Source organism: Schistocerca americana, chromosome 1 (assembly GCF_021461395.2).
Source record: "Schistocerca americana isolate TAMUIC-IGC-003095 chromosome 1, iqSchAmer2.1, whole genome shotgun sequence".
Classification (NCBI taxonomy): Eukaryota; Metazoa; Arthropoda; class Insecta; order Orthoptera; family Acrididae; genus Schistocerca; species Schistocerca americana.
The window spans coordinates 898,175,393-898,199,842 of NC_060119.1; the positions used below are offsets into that span (position 1 = coordinate 898,175,393).

Consider the following 24,450-nt stretch of genomic DNA (forward strand, 5'->3'; position numbering starts at 1 on the left):
TTTAAAAGCTGACACAAAAATGTTGAGTCATTGACTGAGTTTTCTCAAGTAATTATATGAGATTATTGCAATATATTAATAGTTTTGAAACAGGAAATGTGACATGATGTCTTGCATACTTAAGTTGAAAGGTCAATGCTGCCGTTGATTGTTGACTGTAATAATTCTTCATTCTTTTTCATAGTGAAAGTTCTGGATTTTCCTTTTTTCAATTATGTACATGACATGGAGTAGCTTTTGTGATTTTTGAAAAAATTTCAAAGTTACATAGTTTCCTTATTTATTAACAATTTGGACTGCCAACAATTCACATACTGGTCACAAAACTGCTGCCTTGCAACAACTCTGCAACAACTGAGTAACAACTACCAATTAATCAATGACTGCTCACAGCCAATGTTTGTAATCCTTTTGCATCTTATGAACTAACTGCTTTTATTTAACACTAGCCCTTATACAGAGTCATGACAATGTAATGAAATGATCATGTGGCATTGATGGCCAGGAGGCCCCATCCGGGAAAGTTCAGCCGCTGAGTTGCAAGTCTTATTTCAGGTGACACCCATTGGGTGACATGTGTATTGGTGATGATGAAATGATTATGAGGGCAAAACAACACCCAGTCCCGGAGCGGAGAAAATCTCCAACCCAGCTTGGAATCGAACCTCGGCTCGCTGCATGGTAGGCAAATATGTTACCACTCGGCAAAGCAGGCGGACAGTCATTGACAAAAAATCATACTGATAGTTTTGTCATAATAGATGTTTAAGTTTACTTATAAAGAAAAAATATATTACTATAAATAATTTTTGTATGTGACATTGAGGTCAAGAAGGTATATGTGTATGTTTTTAAAAAGTGTTTCTGTGCTAAATTTGTAAAATAAATCCCTTTAACAATTATTTTTTGTTATTGCATTACATTATCTCCATTTGGAACTGAGCTTGTTAGAATTAATTATTTTATATATATTTTCTTAATTAGGTGTTGGCTGGGAATATACGAAACACGGACGGTCTAAGATTAAGATGAATGATCTTATCAATTTTTCTGACAAGTAAGTGCAGTTCCATTACTGGTTTGAACTTATCTGGCTGTTGTAATACATAAATTCGTTTTTATGTTTGCTTTTTTAAACAAATGATTTCTGATGTATGATATTTCAAATTTGTAATGTGATACTAATTACAATTAAAGGACAAATGTACTGCAGTTGGTGGAGATAATTGCAAAACATGAGCCACTTATAACAGAGAAAATTGTTCAGCAGTTAATAGATTTACTTTTGAAGCTACAGAAAAAACTTAAGGAATCTGTAGATCATCGGTTTCAGAAATGCTTAGTACTTAAAGCTCATTTACTACCTCTTACAAATGTTGCATTTGACAGAGAAGGGAAAAAGTAAGTAAAATTTTATTATACGTGCATTTTTTTATGCCATTCACTTTAAAATTTCACAAAAATCAATTTTCTGACTATTTTAACTGTAGAGAGGTAAAATTAGTATGGACAACTAAAGAATGAGAGGCACACATAATATAAATAACAGTGTGTTTTTCAAAATATGTTATATTCAGCAGATTTTCAGTAGAAGCGTTATTAAAAATTAGTCACTGTTAAATAAATAATTTTCCCATCACTATCAATTAATTCATCATTTTATTCTTCTGACTTGTTGGTATTAACTGTTCTTCATCTACATATATAGGAAGATTTTCACCAGATACACAGTATTTACTGTTATGCTCATAATGCATTATCATGTTTATAAGTTGACGCAGATGAAAAATAATTAAAAAGCTAAATATTTTATTTGGATAAGGAATAATAATTCAATAGTGTTTTAAATCCCTGATATATTTCATTATGCCAAATGTTAAATTCCATACTGTACTTAGGTGTGTTGTCTATATCTACATCAACGTGATAACTCTACAGTATTATGAAAAAGATAGAGTACTACTCTCTGAAAAGATGACATGTTGAGTTGCAGACAGGCATGATATATAAAATTTCAGCCAAAGCCTTCATAGGAAAAGAGAGTCGTGCACACACACACACACACACACACACACACACACACACACACACATTCATACAGGCAACCACACTGCACATACACATGACCACACACTGCAACAGAGATGCATTGAATGGGAGAAACAATCTGGAGCAGGGGAGGGGGGGGGGGGGTTGAGAGTTAGATACAGCAGGGTACATGTGGGGGAAGAGGAATCAGCACTGCCTGGTGGAGCTTGCAGTGGCTAGAGGTAGTAGAACTTGCCAACAGGCACAACAGCACCGGAAGGTTGTGGTGGAGGGAGAGGAGGAGGGAAAAACAGGGAATGGAAAGGAGAGCAGCAGAGAAGGGGGAAAAGACTGTTGGATGCACCAATAGGGAGCACACAATGAGGGTAGGGAAGGCAAGCTGTCAGGAGGTGACAGGACAAAGGGGGCAGAAACATTTTGGTGGAGGGTGATGGGATAATGAGTTACCATAGTTGAGGCAGAGATGGTTGTGGGAGTGCAGAATGTGTTGTAAGTGTAACTTTCCATCTGTGAAGTTCAAGAAAACTGGTGGTGGAGTGGAGGAACCAGATGCTTGGGTTGTGAAGCACCCAGTAAAATCAAGTATGTTATTTACAACTGCATGTTGTGCCACAGGGTGATCCACTTCGCTCTTGGCCACAATTTGGTGGTGGCCATTTGTCCTCATAGACAGCTGGTTGGCAGCCATACCAGTATAAAAAACTGAAGAATCATTGCAACAGAACTGGTATATAATGTCTCTGCTGTCACAGGTGATCTAGCCTCTGATGTGGTAATATGAAGCAGTGACAGGACTGGAATAGGAAGTGCTGGCTGGGTGGAATGGGCAGGTTGTGCAACTGGGTCCTCCACAGGTATATGATCCTTATGGCAAGGGGTTGAGGTTGGGAGTGGCATAGGGACGGATTGGGTGGGCAATAGAACACCTCCTTTGGGGGGGGGGGGTGAGAAGTATCTTGGGTTGTATGTCCATAATTTCAGGGCTTGATGATAGGCAAGCAAAGCCCTGATGAAGGATATGGTTCAGTTGTTCCAGTCAAGGGTGGTATTGGGTGATGAACAGGATGCTCCTTTATAACTGATTCTTGGGGCTATTTGGGGATACAGCACAGAAAATCTGTTTGTGGGCTAGGTCAGGGGGGTGGGGTCTTATCAGTGAAGGCCTTTAGGAGACATTCAGCATACTGGGCAGTGGAGCTCCCACCACTGCAAACACACCGTTCCCGGGTGGCCAGGCTGTGTGGGAGTGATTTTTTGTGTGGGATGACAGCTGTTGAAAAGCAGACACTGTTGGTGGTTAGTGGGATTAATGTGGACAGAACTGTGGATGGAGGTATCACAGAGGAGCAAGTCATTGACAAGGAAAGTCGCACACAGGTTTGAAGAGGGCCAAGTGAAGTGGATGGGAGAGGATGTGTTAAGATTTTGTAGTATGAGAATAGGGTGTTCTGGCCCAGGGTCCAGATCGTGAAGATACTATGAGTGAACATGAACCAGACTTGAAGTTTGCGGTTTTGGGAGGCTAAGAAGGTTTCTTCTAGTCGGCCCAGGTTGGCATAGGAGGGTACCATGTGAATGCCCACAGCTATGCCTCAGATTTGTTTCTAAACCTTTCCTTCAAAGGAAAAATAGTTGTGTGTTATGATATAGTTAGTAAAATCTACCCACCAAGCAGCAGCAGAACACGCATATAAAAGGTTACAATTATGTAAGCTTTCAGAGCCGTGACTCTTTCTTCCAGCAGAAGTGTTGATGGAGTAGAAAGAGGGATGAAGGAAAAGGACTAGAGAGGTATAGGAAAAGGGGCAGAATTTGGAAGAGTCACCTAGAACTGTGGGTCAGGGGAGATTTACCAGACAGGATGAGAAAGAAAGACTGATTGTTGGGAACTGCACCAGATGGGATTTGAAAAACTGATTTTTTTTTTTAATATTTATTTATATACTTGTTCCATAGATCTGTACATGTGAGCAAGTCACTCAGATGTGGAACGTGTCAATATACATAATAAAATACATAGAATAAAGACATTGTTATAGTATTAATAACAGTGCACGAAAGTCATACTTATTAGCTTAAAAACTAGTCAACATAAATGTGAAGATAGCAGTTTCATATTTAGGGCATTATTGCATTTATTTTAACCTTGAACAGTAATCAAAACTTCCCACTTTGGGTTTAAAAGTGACCCAAAAATGGAAATGAGAAAAACAGAAATTTTTACATTAGGGCATTATTACATTAGTTTAACAGTAAACAGTGTCAAAAAATTTAAAAACCTCTTTCCAATCTGGGTTTTACTTATTTCTCTGAAAGAATTCCTCTAGTGAATAAAGTGAGGTCTCAAGTAAATAATTTTTCAAGCTACGTTTAAATACTGATGTACTACTCCTTATACTTTTGATGCTGTTGGGTAGGGAATTGAAAATTTTCGTTCCAGCGTACTTTACCCCTTTCTGAATAAGTGTCAAGTTCTTTAATTCACAGTGGAAATCCTCTTTTCTTCTGGTGTTATGTTCATGATGTAGGCAATTCGTTTCATACAGAGTGGGGTTATTTATTATGAAGCACATCAGTGAATATATGTACTGAGATGTTGCTGTCAGTATTTCAAGTCGTTTAAAAAGATTTCGACATGAGGTTCGTGGGGGTACACCACAAATGATTCTTATTGCTCTTTTTTGTGCTGTGAGGATTTTCTTTGTGGCAGGTGTATTGCCTCAGAAGATGATGCCATAACACATGACTGAATGAAAATAGCTGAAGTAAGCTGACTTTGAGATGGTAATGTCATTGAAGCATGACAAAATTCGTAAAGCAAATGTTGCTGACGTCAGCCGTTTTAGTGTTTGTAGAACGTGATGTTCCCAGTTCAGCCTACTGTCCACGTATACGCCTAGGAATTTTGATAAGTACACTTGCTTTATCATCTGATCATTCTGTGTGATAACTATTTCTTTTGGGTTTTTGTGGGTTGTCTGGAACTGGATAAAATTGGTTTTTTTCAGGTTTATTGAAAGGGAGTTAATACTAAACCAACCCAGAACTTCTTTAAGGATATCATTGACCTCAGATTCTAAGTCAGTAGTTGACGCATTATCCACCACAATGCTCGTATCATCAGCGAACATTGTAAATTTACACTGCTTATTGATGGATAAAGGCAGGTCATTAACATATATGAGGAACAGCAAGGGCCCAAGCACTGATCCCTGTGGCACTCCATGCTGCACAATTCCCCACTCAGAGTCCACTATATATTGTGATACACTATCTGAAACATCTAGAATAATCTTCTGCTTCCTATTTTCGAGGTACGATTTTAACCAGTTCCCTACAGGTAATTCCATAATGACAGGCCTTCTTGAAGAGTATCTGGTGATCTACACAGTCGAACGCCTTTGATAGGTCGCATAAGACACCAATTGGCAGCCTCTTGCTGTTTATAGACTCTAGAATATCATTTGTGAATGAGAAAATTGCGTTATCTATTGAAACTCCCTTTTGAAAACCAAACTGCTGACTGTTAATGATGTTCAGGTCACCAATGTGTGCCACAATCCTGTTGTACAGAGCTTTTTCTAGGACTTTTGAAAATGTTGTTAATAGAGAGATAGGGCGATAGTTTGACACATTTGTAGCATCCCCTGCTTTGTACAGGGGCCTGACAGCAGAGTATTTCATTCTGTCTGGAAACACTCCTTGTTGCATGGATGTGTTGCAGATGTGAGACAAAACTTTGGTCGCTTCACTACAGCAAGCCTTCAACAGCTTGCTTGAAATATCGTCGATACCAGCAGAATGTTTATTTTTCATAGACTGTTATGATTTTTTTGATTTCATTGGCAGTAATGGGAAGCACACTTATTTGACTGAAAGGTTCTGGAAAATTATTTTTCATTATACAGGCAGCTTTATGTACAGAACCATGGCAACCTATCCGAGTTGGGACAGTTAAAAAATGTTGGATAAAGATTTCAGCAATTTCCTCACTATTAGTTATCTCTGAGTTGTCAACAGTTAAAACAATATTTTTGTCTTTGGTGTAGTTTACAGTCCCTGTTTCTCTCTTTATCACATTCCAGATTGTTTTAATTTTATTTTCAGAATTAGTAATTTCAGATGCTATACACATACTTTTAGAGTTTTTAATTACTTTGGCAAGAATTTTACAGTAGAGTTTATAATGTTTTAGCTGAGCAGGGTTGTTAGAAGTCTTTGATGCTATGTAGAGTTGTCTTTTTCTCTGACAGGAAGCTATGATGCCCTTAGTGAGCCATGGTTTTCTTGCAGACCTAACAGGTTGGACTCTGTATGACTTTTTTGGAAATACACTTTCAAAGATACCTGCTATCTCATTTGTAAATAAATTGTATTTTGAATTAGCAGTTTCTGCTAGATAAACAGGTGTCCAGTCAGTATGCTGAAGACATGATCTGAACGTTTGAATAGCTTCCTCACTTATTTTCCTTACTGTTTTCCATCTAAGTGAGGTGTCACTCAGAGGAATTTCCAAGCTGTTGAAAATAACTCGTTGTACATCATGGTTAGACAGACCATTTATATCCATTTCAATATTAATATGGTTGACTTTACTCTGATCAACAAAAACGTTATCAATGAGAGTACTGGAAGAGGTTGTGGTTCTGGTGGGCGAGCTAACCACGGGAACAAGGTTGTACGTGCACATGAGATTTTCAAACTCCACCTTGCAGGGAGAATTAACCAAGAAATCTATGTTAAAATCCCCAACAACTACCATGCCCCTATTTTTTCTACTTAAGTACAACAAAAGAGTATCTAATTGTTTAACAAACACTTTAAAATTACCAGATGGTGCCCTGTAAACTGCCACAACTGTTAATCTGGAGACAGTGTCTGGCACCTCTATAGCACATACTTAAAAATGTAGCTCAGAGCAGAATCTTTGTACATCTATTGCCGTGAACAAGACATTGTTTTTTACATATACAGCTACTCCTCCTTTGTCCATATAGTTCCTGCAATAAGACGTTGCCAAAACATAGTTGGGAATAGGGACCACTTCAATACCAGCAGTGATGTGGTGTTCTGTTAGACACAGAATGTGGGCACTGTTTATACCTTTTGTGTCTTCTATATTTGCTGTGAACTGATCCAGCTTGCAGTATAGGCCTCTTATGTTCTGATGAAACACTGTTAACTTTTGTTTGTCTTTAATTGTATTGCTGTTTGAGTGAACTTTCGTTTGTGTATTAATTACTTGTTGCAGATTTTTGTTACTGGACCAAATCCTGCTAGCGTTGGCCCAGCTCACTAGTTTCCCTCGTTAGTTAGGGCTATGACTGGTCTGCTTTCATGATCATTATTGTTTAGGCCTATTATTTCATGAAAAGGTTTTCCAATGTCTGCTGCTAGTTTATTTTTGCCAAACTGATTTAGATGTAGTCCATGCTTTGTGAAGCAGTGTCTCTCATACCTGTCTGTATCCAGTAGTGTCACATTCGTAAACTTAGTGCAAAAGTGTTTCAGTTTACTATTCGTTAGGCGAATTTCTCTGTTCACACAAGACCAGTCTGCCAGGTCATATCTCGTGGGCACAGTTGTTAGTATTATGTTTGTATTCTGTAATAACTGCAGCAATACGAGTAGCTTTTTAATGAAAGTGCTGGCCTCGTTGCAATAAACATCGTTTGCTCCTGCGATTATCGTAACACAGTCTTTTTCCGTGAATTTAGCACATTCTGTGTGTATGTCTTCTACCACATTCACGAATTTAGCTCCTGGTTTAACAATTGCTGATATACACGAACCATCTTGAAATATTGCGAGCATGACTGTCTCCAAATATTTTTCCGTTGTGTTTGTTTACGTACGCGATCGGAATTTTTTCTTACGCAACCACGCGTGTTTTGTGTACACGTGTTGCCGTCTACTACAATTTTAGATGCACTGTTTTTGTTATTTGAGTTATCACTGTTCATCAAACACTGAACTTTGTCCACTGTTGAGGCTTCTTTATTCACTTGTGGGTTTCCTTTCTTGTATATAAATGTGGGGTCGTCGACGGTTACGTTTTCACGACGTACATAACACCGATCTACACACACTGTCGAAGCACTACTGTTTTGTAGAGCTGCATATCGGTCTTGGAGGACAGCGTATTTCATTTCTAGCACTTCAATATCGGTTTGTAGCATTCTGATTATTTCGTCCTTATTTTTGATAATGTTTGAAAATTTACTTTCACACGCGGCTGCTATGCACGGCTCACAGGTCCACAAATAGCAATCAGTTACGAGTTTTAAGTTGATCTTGCAGCAATTTTCATGAAACCAGTACTTGCAGGTTCTACACTGAATTCCTTTAGGAACTTTTCTGATACACAATTTACAATTACTATTACTTTTATCTTCATAACTGGGAGCTGAACCTAGACAGGGTAATATGGAAGCCATAGATCACTGATAAAACATCATGCGTGTGTTAATTAGAGTGAAAAGCTAAGTGCATTGTACATAACAGAGGTGGGAGGGAGGTAGTGAAAAATAGACATTTAAGAAAGTGAAAGTTGTGGAAAAGAAAAACAGAGTGAAGAAAGGAGTAGTTACTGTGAAGAAATGCTGATATGGAAGAAATTAACATGAATTAAGACTAGGTGGGTGGTGAGAACCAAGGACATGTTGTAGCACTAGTTCCCACCTGTGGAGTTTTGAGAAACCAGTGTGTGGGGGAAGAATCCAGATGGGTTTTGTGGCGAAACAGGCAGCGAGGTCACAACTGTCACATTGTAGAGCTGCTCTGTGACAGGATATTGTGTGTTGTCAGTATACACCCTCTGTCTATGCTCACTCATCCTAACTGATAATTTGGTGGTAGTCATGCCGATGTAAAGGCCGAACAGTGTTTACATAACAACTGGTATATGACGTGTGGCGGCTAGTGTAAAAATTCGTTGTGCGTGTCCGAGAAAAAGTGTGAATTTTGCCGTGAAAAAGAAAAATTGTGACAGTTGTAAGGATGAAATTACAAAGCTCAGCGAACGGGTGTCTAGTTTACAATTTATTATCAGTTCCTTGAAGATGGATATCAAGAAACTTAAAGAAGAAAAAAGTGAACGGAACATGAAAAACTCGCGCCATGAAAGTACGAATATGTCGGAGAATTGGACGGAAGTGAAGTCACCAATTTTTTTAAACCTAGTGCTGGTCTGGAGCAGGTGACAGAGGATTTAGGATCACTTTGCAAAGATTTCACTAAGGAAGACACCGTGGTTATAGTGGGTGGGGCAGGTAACAGTATTGACAGAGATCCTGGGTACAGCATAGAGTGTGACCTGGCGAAGATTGCATCAGCATCGAGGCATACCAGTGTTGAGTTTGTATCTGTTCTTGGGCGCCATGACCGACCTCATTTGAACTCTTCTGTCAAGAGAGTTAATTTGGAGCTGGAACGGCTGCTCATGTCGGGTGCGGGGTCACACATTGGTGTGGTTCATGTTGATTCTGTCAGTAGGTGGGATTATACTAGGCATGGCCTTCACCTCAACAGGAAGGGGAAGGGTAAATTGGCTGGGGAAATAGCAGGAAAGTTAAAGGGGGGAGGCACTGTCATGAGTGGTAAAATACCAGTGGTTATAGGATTCAGAAAAGACCCTTTTTTAGGGTAGGGAGGACAGAAAGAAAACAAATTTTAAGAGAGGTTAGAACTGAGACAAACCTTCAGTTTGAGAAAGAAATCAAAAAACATAATTCCAGCTTATTACATCAACATAAACAGCCATTGGTTAAGAATTTTCAACTGTCAGCAGATATTTTAACTCCATCCAATTTTAAGTCAGTCAATGTGAAATGTCAGCTATCTTTATTGCATCAAAATATTCGAGGACTGAGAAATAAAATTAATGAATTAACTATCTGCATAGATGAATTAGAGTCTTCAAACCCAGCTGACATAATCTGCCTCTCTGAACATCATGTGACCACTGGTATAGAACTTTTAAGTGTTACAGGGTTTAGGTTAGCATCTCACTATTGCAGATCAGAAATGGAGAAAGGAGGAGTTGCCACATTCATCAGGAACTGTCATAAATTTAAGAACATAGACATTCATAAATTTTGCCTAGAACAGCATATGGAAGCATGTGCAACAGAATTAGAATTTCACAAAAAATCTTTCATAATATTAAGTGTATATCGAGCACCTGCAGGTAACTTTAATCTGTTTGTAAACCACCTTGAAGCTGTACTGGCCCATTTAACAACCAAAAACAAAGAAATAGTGGTTGCTGGTGATTTCAATGTAGATTTCCTTAAAGACTCTCCCAATAAGAACCTATTTGAGTTAGTAACACTATCATTCAACTTAATTCCCACAGTAAAGTTCCCCACTAGGATAACCACTTGCTCACAAACAGCCATTGATAATATCTTTATAGAAAAGTCAAATGAACAAAATTATATTACAAAACCAATAGTCAATGGCCTCTCAGACCATGACATGCAGTTCCTTCTGTTAAATGTTAATACTGAACAAGATATAAAATCTGTTAAATCTGAGCTCAAGAGGGTAATCAGTAAGCCAAAAATTGATTATTTTAGGACACTCCTCAGAGACATTCACTGGACTGATGTTTACAGTGCTCATGGCATGAATGAAAAATATAACTATTTTGCTAATAAAGTGCTTACCTTATTTGAACACTGCTTTCCCCCAAAACTTACCAAGGTTAGAGCAAAGTCTACAAAGAAGCCATGGATTACTCGAGGAATAGGGGTATCTTGTAAAACAAAAAGAAAACTGTATCTGTCAATCCGAAACATTTCCAATGTTGATGCTATAGCACATTATAAGAAATACTGCAAAATATTAAAGACTGTAATACGGATGTCAAAGCAAATATATTACAAGGAAAAGATAGTCATATCAGATAACAAAATAAAGACAATATGGGATATAGTGAAGGAGGAGACCGGTAGAACCAGACATGAAGAGGAACAAATAGCATTAAGAGTAAATGATGCATTGGTGACAGATGTGTATAGTGTTGCAGAACTTTTTAACAAACATTTTATAACTGTTACTGAAAAGATGGGGTTGTCAGGTTCGGTAGATGCTGCTATGGATTACCTTAGACCAGACATTTCAAGTAACTTCCATAATATGAATTTGACCCTCACTACCCCAACAGAAATAATGTCCATCATAAAATCTTTAAAATCAAAAACATCTAGTGGGTATGATGAAATATCAACAAAGTTAATTAAAGAATGTGATTCTGAGCTAAGTAACATATTAAGCTATCTGTGTAACCAGTCGTTTATCAGTGGAATATTTCCCGAATGGCTGAAATATGCTGAAGTTAAGCCACTGTTTAAGAAGGGAGATAAAGAAATAGCATCAAATTTCCGTCCAATTTCACTGTTGCCAGCATTCTCAAAAATTTTCGAAAAAGTAATGTACAGTCGTCTTTATAACCATCTTATCTCAAATAACATACTGTCAAAGTCACAGTTTGGATTTCTAAAAGGTTCTGATATTGAGAAGGCTATCTACACTTACAGTGAAAATGTACTTAATTCATTAGACAAAAAATTGCAGGCAACTGGTATATTTTGTGATCTGTCAAAGGCATTTGACTGTGTAAATCACAATATCCTTTTAAGTAAACTAGAATATTATAGTGTAACAGGAAATGCTGCAAAATGGTTCAAATCTTATATCTCTGGCAGGAAACAAAGGGTGTTATTAGGAAAGAGACATGTATCAAGCTATCAGGCATCATCCAACTGGGAACTAATTACATGTGGGGTCCCACAAGGTTCCATTTTGGGGCCCTTACTTTTTCTTGTGTATATCAATGACCTTTCATCAGTAACATTACCAGATGCCAAGTTTGTTTTGTTTGCTGATGATACAAACATTGCAATAAATAGCAAATCAAGTGTAGTCTTAGAAAGATCAGCCAATAAAATATTTGTAGACATTAATCACTGGTTCCTAGCCAATTCTTTGTCACTAAACTTTGAAAAAACACACTACATGCAGTTCAGAACTTGTAAGGGGTGTCCCAAGAGTATATGTCTAACATATGATGACAAGAAGATAGAAGAAGTGGACGGTGTTAAATTCTTGGGATTACAGCTTGATAATAAATTCAACTGGGAGGAGCACACCACAGAACTGCTGAAGCGTCTTAACAAATCTCTGTTTGCAATGCGAATTTTGTCAGACATAGGGGATATAAAAATGAAAAAGCTGGCATACTATGCTTACTTTCATTCCATAATGTCATATGGGATTATTTTCTGGGGTAATTCATCAAGCCAAGCTAAAGTTTTCCGGGCACAAAAACGTGCAGTAAGAATTATATGTGGTGTGAACTCAAGAACATCCTGCAGAAGCCTGTTTAGGGAACTAGGGATACTAACTACAGCTTCCCAATATATTTATTCCTTAATGAAATTTGTCATTAAAAATATATCACTTTTTCAAACCAATAGCTCAATTCATGGAATCAATACTAGAAATAAGAATAATCTTCACAAGGATTTAAAGTCACTTAGTCTTGTACAAAAAGGTGTGCATTATTCAGGAACACACATTTTCAATAACTTGCCAGCAGCCATAAAAAGCTTAACAACCAATGAAATTCAGTTTAAGAGAAGCCTAAAGGATTTATTGGTGGCCAACTCCTTCTACTCCATTGATGAATTTCTGAGGAAAACCAACTGATTTGTATATAAGTACAACATATCTTCTGCACAATTTCAGTGCAGTAATGTGTTCACTGAAAATTTGTGTGTGTGTGTGTGTGTGTGTGTGTGTGTGTGTGTGTGTGTGTGTGAGTATAATCTAACTTCTGCACCATTTCAGTGCAGTAATGTGTTCATTGTAAATAAGTATTACAGTAGTTGTATTACATGTTTCTTACCTTATAAATAAATAAAAAACTTTTTTATTTTAAATTCAGTGCAATAGTATTTGTAAAATGACTCTTAGTGTTCATTAAAAAATGACGATCATTCCACTTGGGACCTGTGGAATGGTACATTAGCTTATTTGTTTTAGTTTAAATATTTGTCATGTATTGTTGTTTTTCTGACATGTTCCACATCCTGGAGGACCTCCTCACTACGGATCAATTGGAATGAAAGTAAATCTAATCTAATCTAATCTACAAAAGACGCAAACAGATAATACAAGATACAGAAAACGGCGAAAGAAACATAAATATAGTGAACGAAAATTACTTTCAAGCTCTTTCGACTACAGATTGTGAAAGTGAAGTTAACAATGCGAGTGTACCATGTGGAAAATCAAACGACTTTGTGAATAAGGTAAAACATGGAATATTTCAGCAGCAGTTAAGTAAAAGATCATATGCGAAAGTGCTCACGAAAAATCTTCCACCGCTAAGCTGCTCTACTGAGACAATATCGACATGTGTTAGCAAGAAAGACATAATAAATAGTGCCAAACAAGACTTCGCTTACTGCAAAGATAGGCAGAAAACAGGCAATCTCGGAACAGCAAGTACCGGTAAAATTGAACTGTATGCCGACAGCCAAGGACGAAATACAGCCGCTGAATTTCGGCGTACAAGTAGTCAGAATTTTAGTTTTAACTGTACAATAAAACCAGGAGCAAAATTCAGTGCTGCTACGTCAATGAGTCAAGAAAAAATTTCCTCATTGAGCAAAAAGGACTTTTCCATCTTCCTGGCGGGATCAAATGATATAGCTAGGAACGAAAAAAACGATCTCTTAATCTCGCTAAAAAGAAAACTTTATGAGCTGAGAGGAACAAATGTTATTGTTTTTTCAGTGCCACACCGTTACGACTTGATAGAATGGTCTTGTGTAAATAAAGAAATTGAAACTGCAAATAAAGAGATGCAAAATATTTGCAAGCGGTTTGAAAATGTAACATTTGTGAACATCAGCAACTTAGGGAAAAGATTTCACACAACACATGGTTCCCATCTAAATGTACTGGGAAAAAACGTAATAGTAACCAAAATTTTAGAACTTGTAAATAAAATCTCAAATGTGCAGTGTGATGATAGAAAAGTCATACCTCTCATGGACAGGAAGTGTGTGTATCCTGTAGAATCCAATGTGAAATCTGCTATCAGTGAAGCTACACCTTTCCAAGACAAATGTGAAATTTTATTAATGCAAGTGAACACTCCAAATGTTAATAATTCACAGAAAGGCACAGCAGTTATGGAACAACAAACACCAGAAATAACTGAAACAGCAGCAGCACCATCATTATCAGCAGAAGCAGCAGCAGTAACAGAACCAACAACGACTGGAGCAGCAACACAGCAATGCTTAAGGAGGAGCCAAAGGAAAAATACATCTGTGTCATTCAGTGATAATTTTTTATGGTTTCAAGCCAAGAAGAAAATAAAAATGTGAAAAACCAGCCTGCTAACTCACAGATAAGTCACAACAACATCCTATTTTTAAACATTCAGGGTCTTGAAAATAAAGTTGAAATTCTGGATGAGTCATTGCCACAGAATAAGTATTCTTTCTTATGTATATCAGAACATTGGCTTAAACCAGAACAAATACAATACTATGTACCAGAAGGTTATAAATATGGAAACAGTTTTTGCAGATCTCAGTACCGTAATGGTGGTACTGTTATCTATGTTTCAAATGAAATAGAGTGTAGAGAACTAGATCTTGGTTGGGCATGTGTAGAGAAACACTTTGAAATTACCGGGATCATATGTGATATAATGAAACTTATCATAGTATGTATCTACCATTCCCCTGACTCAGATGATAAAACGTTTTTAGATAATTTAGACAGTGTACTCTGCTACATAACGAAATGGAAACAGTATGTAACTGTAATTGGGGGAGACTTTAATTCAAGCTTTGATGTAACATGTAACAAACCCAGTGTAAATAAGTTACTGAATATGCTGAGGCAGCACAACTTCCATCATGTAAATTCAGAACCAACAAGACTACAAGCGTGCTTGGATAATGCTTTTGTCAACTGTGCTCGTGATATGTACTCCACCAAGGTAAAGGAGTTTGTTTTCTCAGACCACTCCATGTTAACAGTAAAGTTAAGACATTTTATAAAAGGAGATGAGAGCAAGGCTGGACAAAAGTTAACAAAATCTAATACCTTAATATTAACAAAACACAATCTCATAAAACTAACACACCAGTTGAGCATAACAAACTGGGACAAATTATTTCAAAACTGTGATTCCAGTGCCCAAACAGTTTATGAAACATTCCACAATTACTTAACAGGTATTTTAAAAGCCCATCTTGTTCAAAAGAAATACCATAAAACAAGAAAAGGTAAATTTTGGTGCACCAAAGAACTGGAGAATCTAAAAAATAAGCTACTGCTGTTGAAGCGCCTTGCCAAAGTAAACAATTCTAATGAAATTAAGGGTCTTGAAAAAATCACTAAGAAACTGTATAAGAAAGAGTTGCAATTAGCGAAACTAAGATACAACACAAATTTCATAAAAAATAGTAAAAACCAATGCAAAACAGCCTGGTCAGTAATTAATACTGTTAAAGGTGAAGTCAGAAACTTCGACAAGACAGTCCCAATACCAGCAGATACATTCAATAAATATTTTGTAAGCTGTGCTGATGATATCAAAAAGCTGATCAGTAAACCCAATGTAACATATATAGATTATCTGAAGAGAGCAAACCTAAATGATAATAGGGCCGGATCATCATTGAAACACTTCAGAGAGGTATGCCAACATGAAGTTCTTAAAATAGTCAAAGAAATGAAAAATTCATACAGTACAGATATTTTTAATATGTCAAACAATCTATTGAAAGAAATCATACATTACATTGCAGCACCATTAACATATTCTATAAACCTGTGTCTCATAGAAGGGTTTTTTCCTGATCCTCTTAAACTATCCAAGGTAACTCCAGTCTTTAAGAAGGGTGTCAAATCAGATCCTGCAAACTACAGACCAATTTCGCTAATTCCAGTACTAGGAAAAGTCTTTGAAGGCATAATATATAAGCAGATGTATGAGTACCTAGAACTAAATGGTATGTTAAGTGCATCACAGTTTGGTTACAGAAAAGGAAGGTCAGCTATACATGCCATAGAGCTCTTAGTCAGAGACATTCTAGCAGCATTTGAGGACCATGCGCACGCACAGGTAACCTTATGTAATCTGAGCAAAGCTTTTGACTGTGTTGACCACTCACTTCTGCTCTCTAAACTTGAGTACTATGGAATATGTGATAAAAGTTTAAAACTCATCAAATCATACCTCAATAAAAGGAACCAGGTGGTGAGTTCAGGAAGTCATCTGTCAAACATACTCGAGGTTCAACATGGAGTGCCACAGGGATCTAAATTGGGACCACTTCTTTTCCTTGTACACATAAATGACTTACCAGGAAATATAGATGTAAAGACATATATGTATGCAGATGACACAACTTTTCTATCTGTAAACCATGTACTTGATAACCTTGTAAGTGATATGAAATTGGCAAAAGAAAATGCAACATCATGGTTTAATGCCAATGGTCTGCTATTAAATGAGGAAAAGACCCAGAATATGTGGTTCAGTCTATCAAAGTCTACAAAAATAGAAAAACAAAAGGCAAAGTTTTTAGGTATTGTACTTGACAACAGTCTAACATGGAACTCTCATGTTGATCACATAGTGGTTAGGTTGTCAAGAGTTATATATTTGTTGAAGAGACTGATGTGTTGTGTGACATTTGAGTACGTAAGGACAGCGTACTTTGCCTTTTTTCAATCTGTTTTAAGGTATGGGTTAATACTCTGGGGAAACAGCAGAAAAATAAATGAAATTATGGTGATCCAGAAGAAAGCAATCAGAGTAATGGCTAAGGTAGATAATAGAACACATTGTAAACCATTGTTCACTAAATATAGAATTTTAACAGTAATTAATTTATATATTCTTGACAGTGTTAACTACATACTTGCTGAACTACCTAATTTAAGTGTAACAAATGAAAGACATGGCTACTATACAAGAACGTGTACTTCTCTGCTGTTGCCACAAAATAGATTAGCCAAAACTAACAATAGTCATAAGTATATGGCAATTAAAATATATAACAAATTGTCTAAAAATGGGTCAATCAAGCCTGACAAATTATTTAAAGACAATGTTCATAACTTCTTGTTAACCAATCCATTCTATTCATTAGAAGAATTTTTAGAAATGCCTAATATCAACTTAAATGTGTAAAAATTTTTTTTTTGTAAAATTAATAAGTTAAGTGAACTGACGAAGTCTATTGCATGTAACAATGCTGAATGACTAATAAAGAATCTGAATCTGAATCTGAACAGATGGCTCTCCCTTTGATAGTATTTGTTTTGCCATTTACAGGGCTGGTGTAGGTGGTGGTAGGAAGGTGCTTAGGGCAAGTATTGCATTGGGAATGGTCACAGGGATGGGAGCCATAGGATATAGATATGGATGAAGAATGAGCATAGAGTTTGACAAGAATATTGCGGAGATTGGTAGGGTGATGAAACGCTATTCTAGGTGTAATGGGCAAAATCTCAGACAGATTGGATCTTGTTTCAGGGCATGCTTTTAGGAAGTAGGTGATTAATACATTCCAGGCCAGGATAATACTGAGTGACAAGTGGTGTGCTCCGAAGCTATTTTCTGGAGGGATCAACAGTACCAGGATTGTATGTGAAGGCCCAGGAAATCTGCTTTTGAACTAGGCTGGTGGAGTAATTTGTCCAGTGAAGGCTGAGGTGAGAATGGTGGTGTATTGCTATAAAGAGTCTGCATCCAAAAAAATACACTCATGCCTATAAATTAAGGATAATTGGAGAATGTGGTGCCACACAATGTGACACTACACAGAACTGGTGCTAATAGCATAGGCACATAGTGAACACACACAACACAGATCTGTAAGTCCACGGTATTGGTGATGAGATGAGAAAACCGTCCCGAAACACATGTGCTACAAAACACCACTGTTTCCTGCGCATGTACCCAATCATGACATCAATATGGGATATGGTCACCATGCACACATACACAGGCCACACAACAGGTTGGCATACTCTGGATCAAATGGTCAAGCAGCTGCTGGGGTATAGCCTCCTATTCTTGACCACTGCCTGTCAGAGCTCCTGAAGTGTCCTAGGGGTTTGAAGACGTGCAGCAGTACATTGGCTGAGAGCATCCCAGGTGTGCTCAATGGGGTTTAGATCTGGAGAACAGGCAGGGCATTCCATTCACCTGATATCTTCTGTTTGAAGGTACTCCTCCACGATGGCACCTCGGTGGGGCTGTGCGTTATCATCCATCAGGAAGAAGGTGTGACCCACTGCACCCATGAAAAGGTGGACATACTGGTGCAAAGTGATGTCCCGATACACCTGACCTGTTGCAGTTCCTCTGTCAAAGACATGTAGGGGTGTTCATGCACCAATCATAATCCCACCCCACATTATCAAACAATGACCTCTGTACAGGTCCCTTTCAAGGACATTAAGGGGTTGGTATCTGGTTCACACCAGATGAAAACTCAGCGAGAATCACTGTTCAGACTATACCTGGACTCATCCGTGAACATAACCTGGGACCACTGTTCCAATGACCATGTACTGTGTTCTTGACACCAGTCTTTACAGGCTCTCCTGTGACCAGGGGTCAGTGGAATCCACCTTGCAGGTCTCTGTGGGAATAAACCATGTCTGTTCAGTCATCTGTAGACTGTGTGTCTGGAGACAACTATTCCAGCGGCTGCAGTAAGGTCCTGAGCAATGCTACCTGCAGTACTCCGTGGCTGTCTACAGGCACTCATGGTGAGATATCGGTCTTCTTGTGGTGTAGTACACTGCGGACATCCCGTGCTGTAGCGCCTGGACACGTCTGCTGGAATCATTGCCATAATCTTCAGATCACACTTTGTGGCACATGGAGGGCCCTTGCTACGACCTGCTGTGTTTGACCAGCCTCCAGTCGCCCTAGTATTCTACCCCTCACAACGTCATCAACATGTGTTCTTTGAGTCATTTTCAACACGCAATCACCATTAGATGTCTGCATTAAAACAAGCGTTCAGTGCATAGTGCTGTGGAATGTGGAAAAAACTGCAAATTGGCGTTCGTAAGAAGAAGAACAACGCCAAAAATGCAACAGGAGTGTAATATGTAAGAAATTGTCCACGCAACCTGCCACTGATGATGCCTTGCAGAAAATAAAGGTGAAACATGTATGGCACTAAAATTGTGTTTTATTCACTGACTGTCAGACGGTCCATAAGTAAAAATTATCAATATACCGTAATATTACACGAAACTGAGGAAGACAGGGCTACAAAAGTTGAAGATGTCGACCCATGAAAAGGTCGGTATAGGAAGGAGCAATCCTGGTTCCCATACCCCTCATCTGTTGCTATGTCTGCCCCTCAAAGGTGAAGTAGTTGCTGGTAAGTATACAGTTGACTAAGGTGATCAAGAAGGATGTGATAGGTCTGGAGTCAGGTGGGCACTGACTGAGGAAATGTAAAAGTAAATGCCATGTGGCTAGGGCCTCCCGTTGGGTAGACCGTTCGCCTGGTGCTAGTCTTTCGAGTTGACGCCACTTCGGCAACTTGCGGATCAATGGGGATGAAATGATGGTGATAAGACAACACAACACACAGTCCCTCAGTGGAGAAAATCTCCAGCCAGCCAGGAATCGCACATGGGCCCCGTTAGGTATGACATTCCATTGCGCTGACCACTCAGCTACCAGAGGCGGACACTGAGGAAATGTTCAGCAGCAGACAGACCATGTACTTGGGGGATGTTAATATAGAGGGACATGGCATCAATGGTGACAGAAAAGGCATGGGGTGGGAGTGGGATGGGCACAGATTTCGGACAATCTAGAAATGGTTGGTGTGTTTGATACAGGATGGAAGTCTTTTTACTATGTGTTGTAGATGCTGAATAGTTAAGGCAGATATGTGTCTGGTGGGTGCTTTGAACCCAGCAACTATAGGGTGGCCAGGATGAATGGGTTTGTGGATGGGAGAAGGTAAAGGTTAGGGGGAGGGGGGGTTGGGGGGGGGGGGGTAAGAAGTTTTGCGGATTGAGGTGTTAATCTTGTGAGGGGGAGGAGCCTGAGATTTTAAGGAGGGACTGCAGGTCAGTTTGAATCACAGGGATGGTATCTTGATGGCATATGGCAGATGCTGTTTGTAGAAGTGTCAGACAGCTGGCATAGACCTTCACTAATATACTTCATACTTCTTTTGATCAAGTACCATAGTGGTAGACTCTTTGTCTGCTGGGAGGATAATGATGGTATCATCAGCTTCTAGGGAACATAGAGCCCGGAGCTCTGCAGAGAACAGGTTAGGGTCATGTTGTAGGGACCTGAGGAAGGGGTGTGAAGCAGTGCTTGATGTGAGAAGTTCTTGGAAGGCTTGGTATGGATGATTTTGAGATAGTGGGGGTGGATCAAGTTGAGATCATAGTCAGAACTGTTCAAGGCAGGGTTCAATGTCGGGTTTGCTGTTGAAAAGATTTTGGGATTGGGTTGCAAAGAGATATTTCCTTTTCACATTACATATGAAGGAAAGTAGGTCTTTCACCAAAGCAGCATGATCAAATGCAAGTTTATGGCTGAAAGTGAGATCCTAGGATAATGCAGATAATTCAAGAGGGGAGAGTGCATCAGACAAGAGGTTGAGAACACTGTACTGTTGTGACTGTTTCTTGGGATTTTGGGTTATCATCAGTCTGGGAGGCAATGGTGAAGACTGGGATGTTAAGAGGTTGTCCACTGTCCAGACTGCAAAAGAAACACACTGAATGAGAGCAACAATCCAGAGTGGTACAGGGAAGAGGGAAGGATAGCAGGGTACAAGTGGGGGAAGAGGAGTTGGTGGTGCCTGGCAGAGCATGCAGGGACTACATGTGGCAGGACAGGTCTGACAGGTGCATTGTCAGAAGGCTGTAGGGAAGGGAGAGAAGAGGAAAAAGTTGGTAGTGGAAAGGAGAGGAAGAGATAAGGGGAAAAGACCGGTGGATATGTCAATAGAGTGTAACACACAATGACTGTGAGGAGAGGACAGGAGGAAGGAAACTGTTGGGTGGAGGGTGGGAGGGCAGTAAATTATCATAGGTTGAGGCTGGGATGATTTTGGGAGCAGAGAATGTGTTGTAAGGATAACTCTCATATGTGCAGCTCAGAAAAGCTAGTAGGGGAAGGGAGGATCCAGATGTCTCAGGTTATGCACCAGTCATTGAAATAAAGTATTTTGTGTCAATTGCATGTTGTGCCACAGGTTGATCCACTTTGTCATGTGCGGGGGAGGTGTGCTTGCTTGTGTGAATGTGTGTGCATTTCTTTTTACTGAAGAAAGCTTTGGCTGAAAGCTTATATGTGACAGTTTTTTCATTGCGCCTATCTGCAACTCAGCATGTCATATTTATGGTGAGTAGCAATCTATCCTTTTCATAATATTGCTGATATTCCATCCTGGGCTTTTCACTACATGATTCCTCTCCAGTTCACAGTGAAGTGTTTGGCTAAGGGTTCATAGAACCACATTCACACTCTTGTTTGACACTTCTGCTCTCAAATAGCACATGGAAAAATTAGCACCGTATGAGCTCTGATTTATCTTGTTTCATCATGATGGGAATTTCTCATTATTATGTGGGGGTCAAGAAAATGTGTAGCACTTGGAAGAGAAAATTGCTGATTATAATGTTGTGAAACAATCTTGCCAAAAAGAAAAATGATTTCATTTTAATGATTGCCTCTCCCATCTTGCTTATAGTATCTGTGACAGTGTATCCCCTAAACCAAGCTGCCCTTCTTTGACCTGTTTTCATGTTCGCCATAGATCCTATCCGGTAAGGATAGGTAAGTGGATAAATGTAGTTTAGGCAGTCTAATAGATTTGTTGCATTTTCTGATGTTCTGCCAATAAAACACAGTCTCTGGCTTGCCTTCCCCCCAACATCTTCTATGAGATAGTTGCTGTTCACGCTGTTTGTAATTGTAATTCCTAGCTGACTTGACAGCCATCAAGTTTGCGTGATTTTTTTTTTTTTTTTTTTTTTTTTTTTTTTTTTTGTGTAAATGAACGGAATTTTTTTAGATTCATATGGAGGTACACACACTTTTTATTGTTCAAGGTCAATTGCCACTTTTCACAACATGCAGATGTCTTGTATAACTCACTTGTAATTAATTCTAAGACTTTACTAGGTGATAAATGACAGTGTCATCTACAAGCAATCTAAGAGAGCTACTCAGACTATCTTTGTTAGCAGCCTTGTGGCTGGTTTTCTGTTAAGTCACATTTATATTTTAAATTCAAAATACACTATGTTTGAAGTATCTGTGATCACTGATCCTTTTTTTATCATGTAAAGTGTGATACTTATTTTCTTTGATGTTAATCACTGATTGAGGGTGTTTAATATACCTTGTTTAGTCATCTTTGGAGATGACTGCAGAAATCAACTCAGGGGTGGGGGTAAGACTCTAAAATTGCCATTTTCATATTAATGATTAATTGAAAATCTCATATAAAGATGTGAAACAAATACTAACAAAGAGATAGAGGGGCTGGCCAGTACTTACCTCAGCTCAGTGCAGCCGATAGATACACATAAAACAGAACTGAAAATTTACGTTCCTAGCTTTCGGAACAAATGTTCCTTCATCGGGGAGGAGAGAGGGGAAAGAAAGGGAAGAAGGGAAAGGAGATTCAGTTACTCACAACCCAGGTTATGAAGCAACAGGGAAAGGAAAATAGGGAGGGTAGCAAGGATGGAGGCATGGTTATCAGAGGGAAGCCAAAGATATTCTACTGTAAGTACTGTGCCAGCTTCAAACCAAAGAGGATGCATACAGAAGTAAAGAGGTATATAGTATAAAGATAAACACAACTATGTAGGATGAAAAGATGCGTGAATGGCTAAAGAGGAAAGGGAAAGAGGAGAAGACTGAAGAGTGAATGGGAGTGAGGTTGTTTAACGTAGGTTCAGTCCAGGGGGATGGTGGGATGAAAGGATGTGTTGGAGTGCAAGTTCCCATCTCCGCCGTTCAGAGGGACTGGTGTTGGGTGGGAGAAGCCAAATGGCACATACGGTGTAGCAGGTTCCTAGATCCCTAGAATTATGCTGGAGGGCATGCTCCGCTACTGGGTATTGGGCATCTCCTAGGCGGATAGTTCGTCTGTGTCCGTTCATGCGCTCAGCCAGTTTAGTTGTTGTCATGCCGATGTAAAAGGCTGTGCAGTGCAGGCATGTCAGTTGATAAATGACATGTGTAGTTTCACATGTAGCCCTGCCTTGAATTGTGTATGTTTTACCAGTAGCGGGGCTGGAGTAGGTGGCTGTGGGGGGATGCATGGGGCAGGTTTTGCAGCGGGGTCGGTTACAGGGGTAGGAACCGCTGGGTAGAGAAGGTAGTCTGGGAATATTGTAGGGTTTAACAAGGATGTTACGGAGGTTAGGGGGGCGACGAAAGGCAACTCTGGGTGGTGTGGGCAGAATTTTGTCAAGGGATGATCTCATTTCAGGGGTTGACTTGAGAAAGTCATATCCCTGGCGGAGTAATTTGTTGATGTTTTCGAGGCCAGGATAATATTGGGTGACAAGGGGGATGCTTCTGTGTGGTCTGGGGGTAGGAACATTGTTGTTGGACGGGGAGGAATGTATTGCTCGGGAAATCTGTTTGTGGACAAGGTCTGCAGGATAGTTGCGGGAGAGGAAAGCACTGGTCAGGTTATTGGTGTAATTGTTGAGGGATTCGTCACTGGAGAAGATACGTTTGCCACGAATACCTAGGCTGTAGGGAAGGGAGCGTTTGATGTGGAAAGGATGGCAGCTATCAAAGTGAAGGTACTGTTGTTTGTTTGTGGGTTTGATATGGACAGAGGTGTGGATGTGAGCTTCAACAAGATGAAGGTCAACATCCAGGAAGGTGGCTTGGGTTTTGGAGAAGGACCAGGTGAAATTCAGATTCGGAAAGGAGTTGAGGTTATGGAGGAAATTAAGGAGTGTTTCTTCACCATGAGTCCAGACCACAAAGATGTCATCTATAAACCTATACCAGGCCAGGGGAAGCAGCTGTTGGGTCTTCAGGAAAGCCTCCTCCATGCGGCCCATGAAGAGGTTGGCATAGGACGGAGCCAACCTGGTTCCCATGGCCGTTCCCCTGATTTGTTTGTAGGTCTGGCCTTCAAAAGTGAAGTAATTATGGGTGAGGATGAAGTTGGTAAGTGTGATAAGGAACGAGGTTTTTGGAAGATCTTCGGGTGGGCGTTGGGAGAGGTAGTGCTCAAGGGCAGAGAGACCATGGGTATGTGGGATGTTTGTGTAAAGGGATGTAGCATCTATGGTGACAAGAAAGGTTTCAGGTGGGAGAGGAGT

General features: G+C 39.3%; 1 protein-coding gene across 1 annotated transcript in view; it reads left to right on the top strand.

Moving 5' to 3' along the window:
- LOC124547466 (dynein assembly factor with WDR repeat domains 1) overlaps positions 1 to 24,450 on the top strand; it is a 92,815-nt gene that overhangs the window by 10,660 nt on the left and 57,705 nt on the right. The window contains exons 2-3 of the mRNA XM_047125107.1: positions 985 to 1,057; positions 1,198 to 1,401. Coding sequence (XP_046981063.1) covers positions 985 to 1,057; positions 1,198 to 1,401 — 277 coding nt within the window. The remainder of the gene's footprint in view (positions 1 to 984; positions 1,058 to 1,197; positions 1,402 to 24,450) is intronic.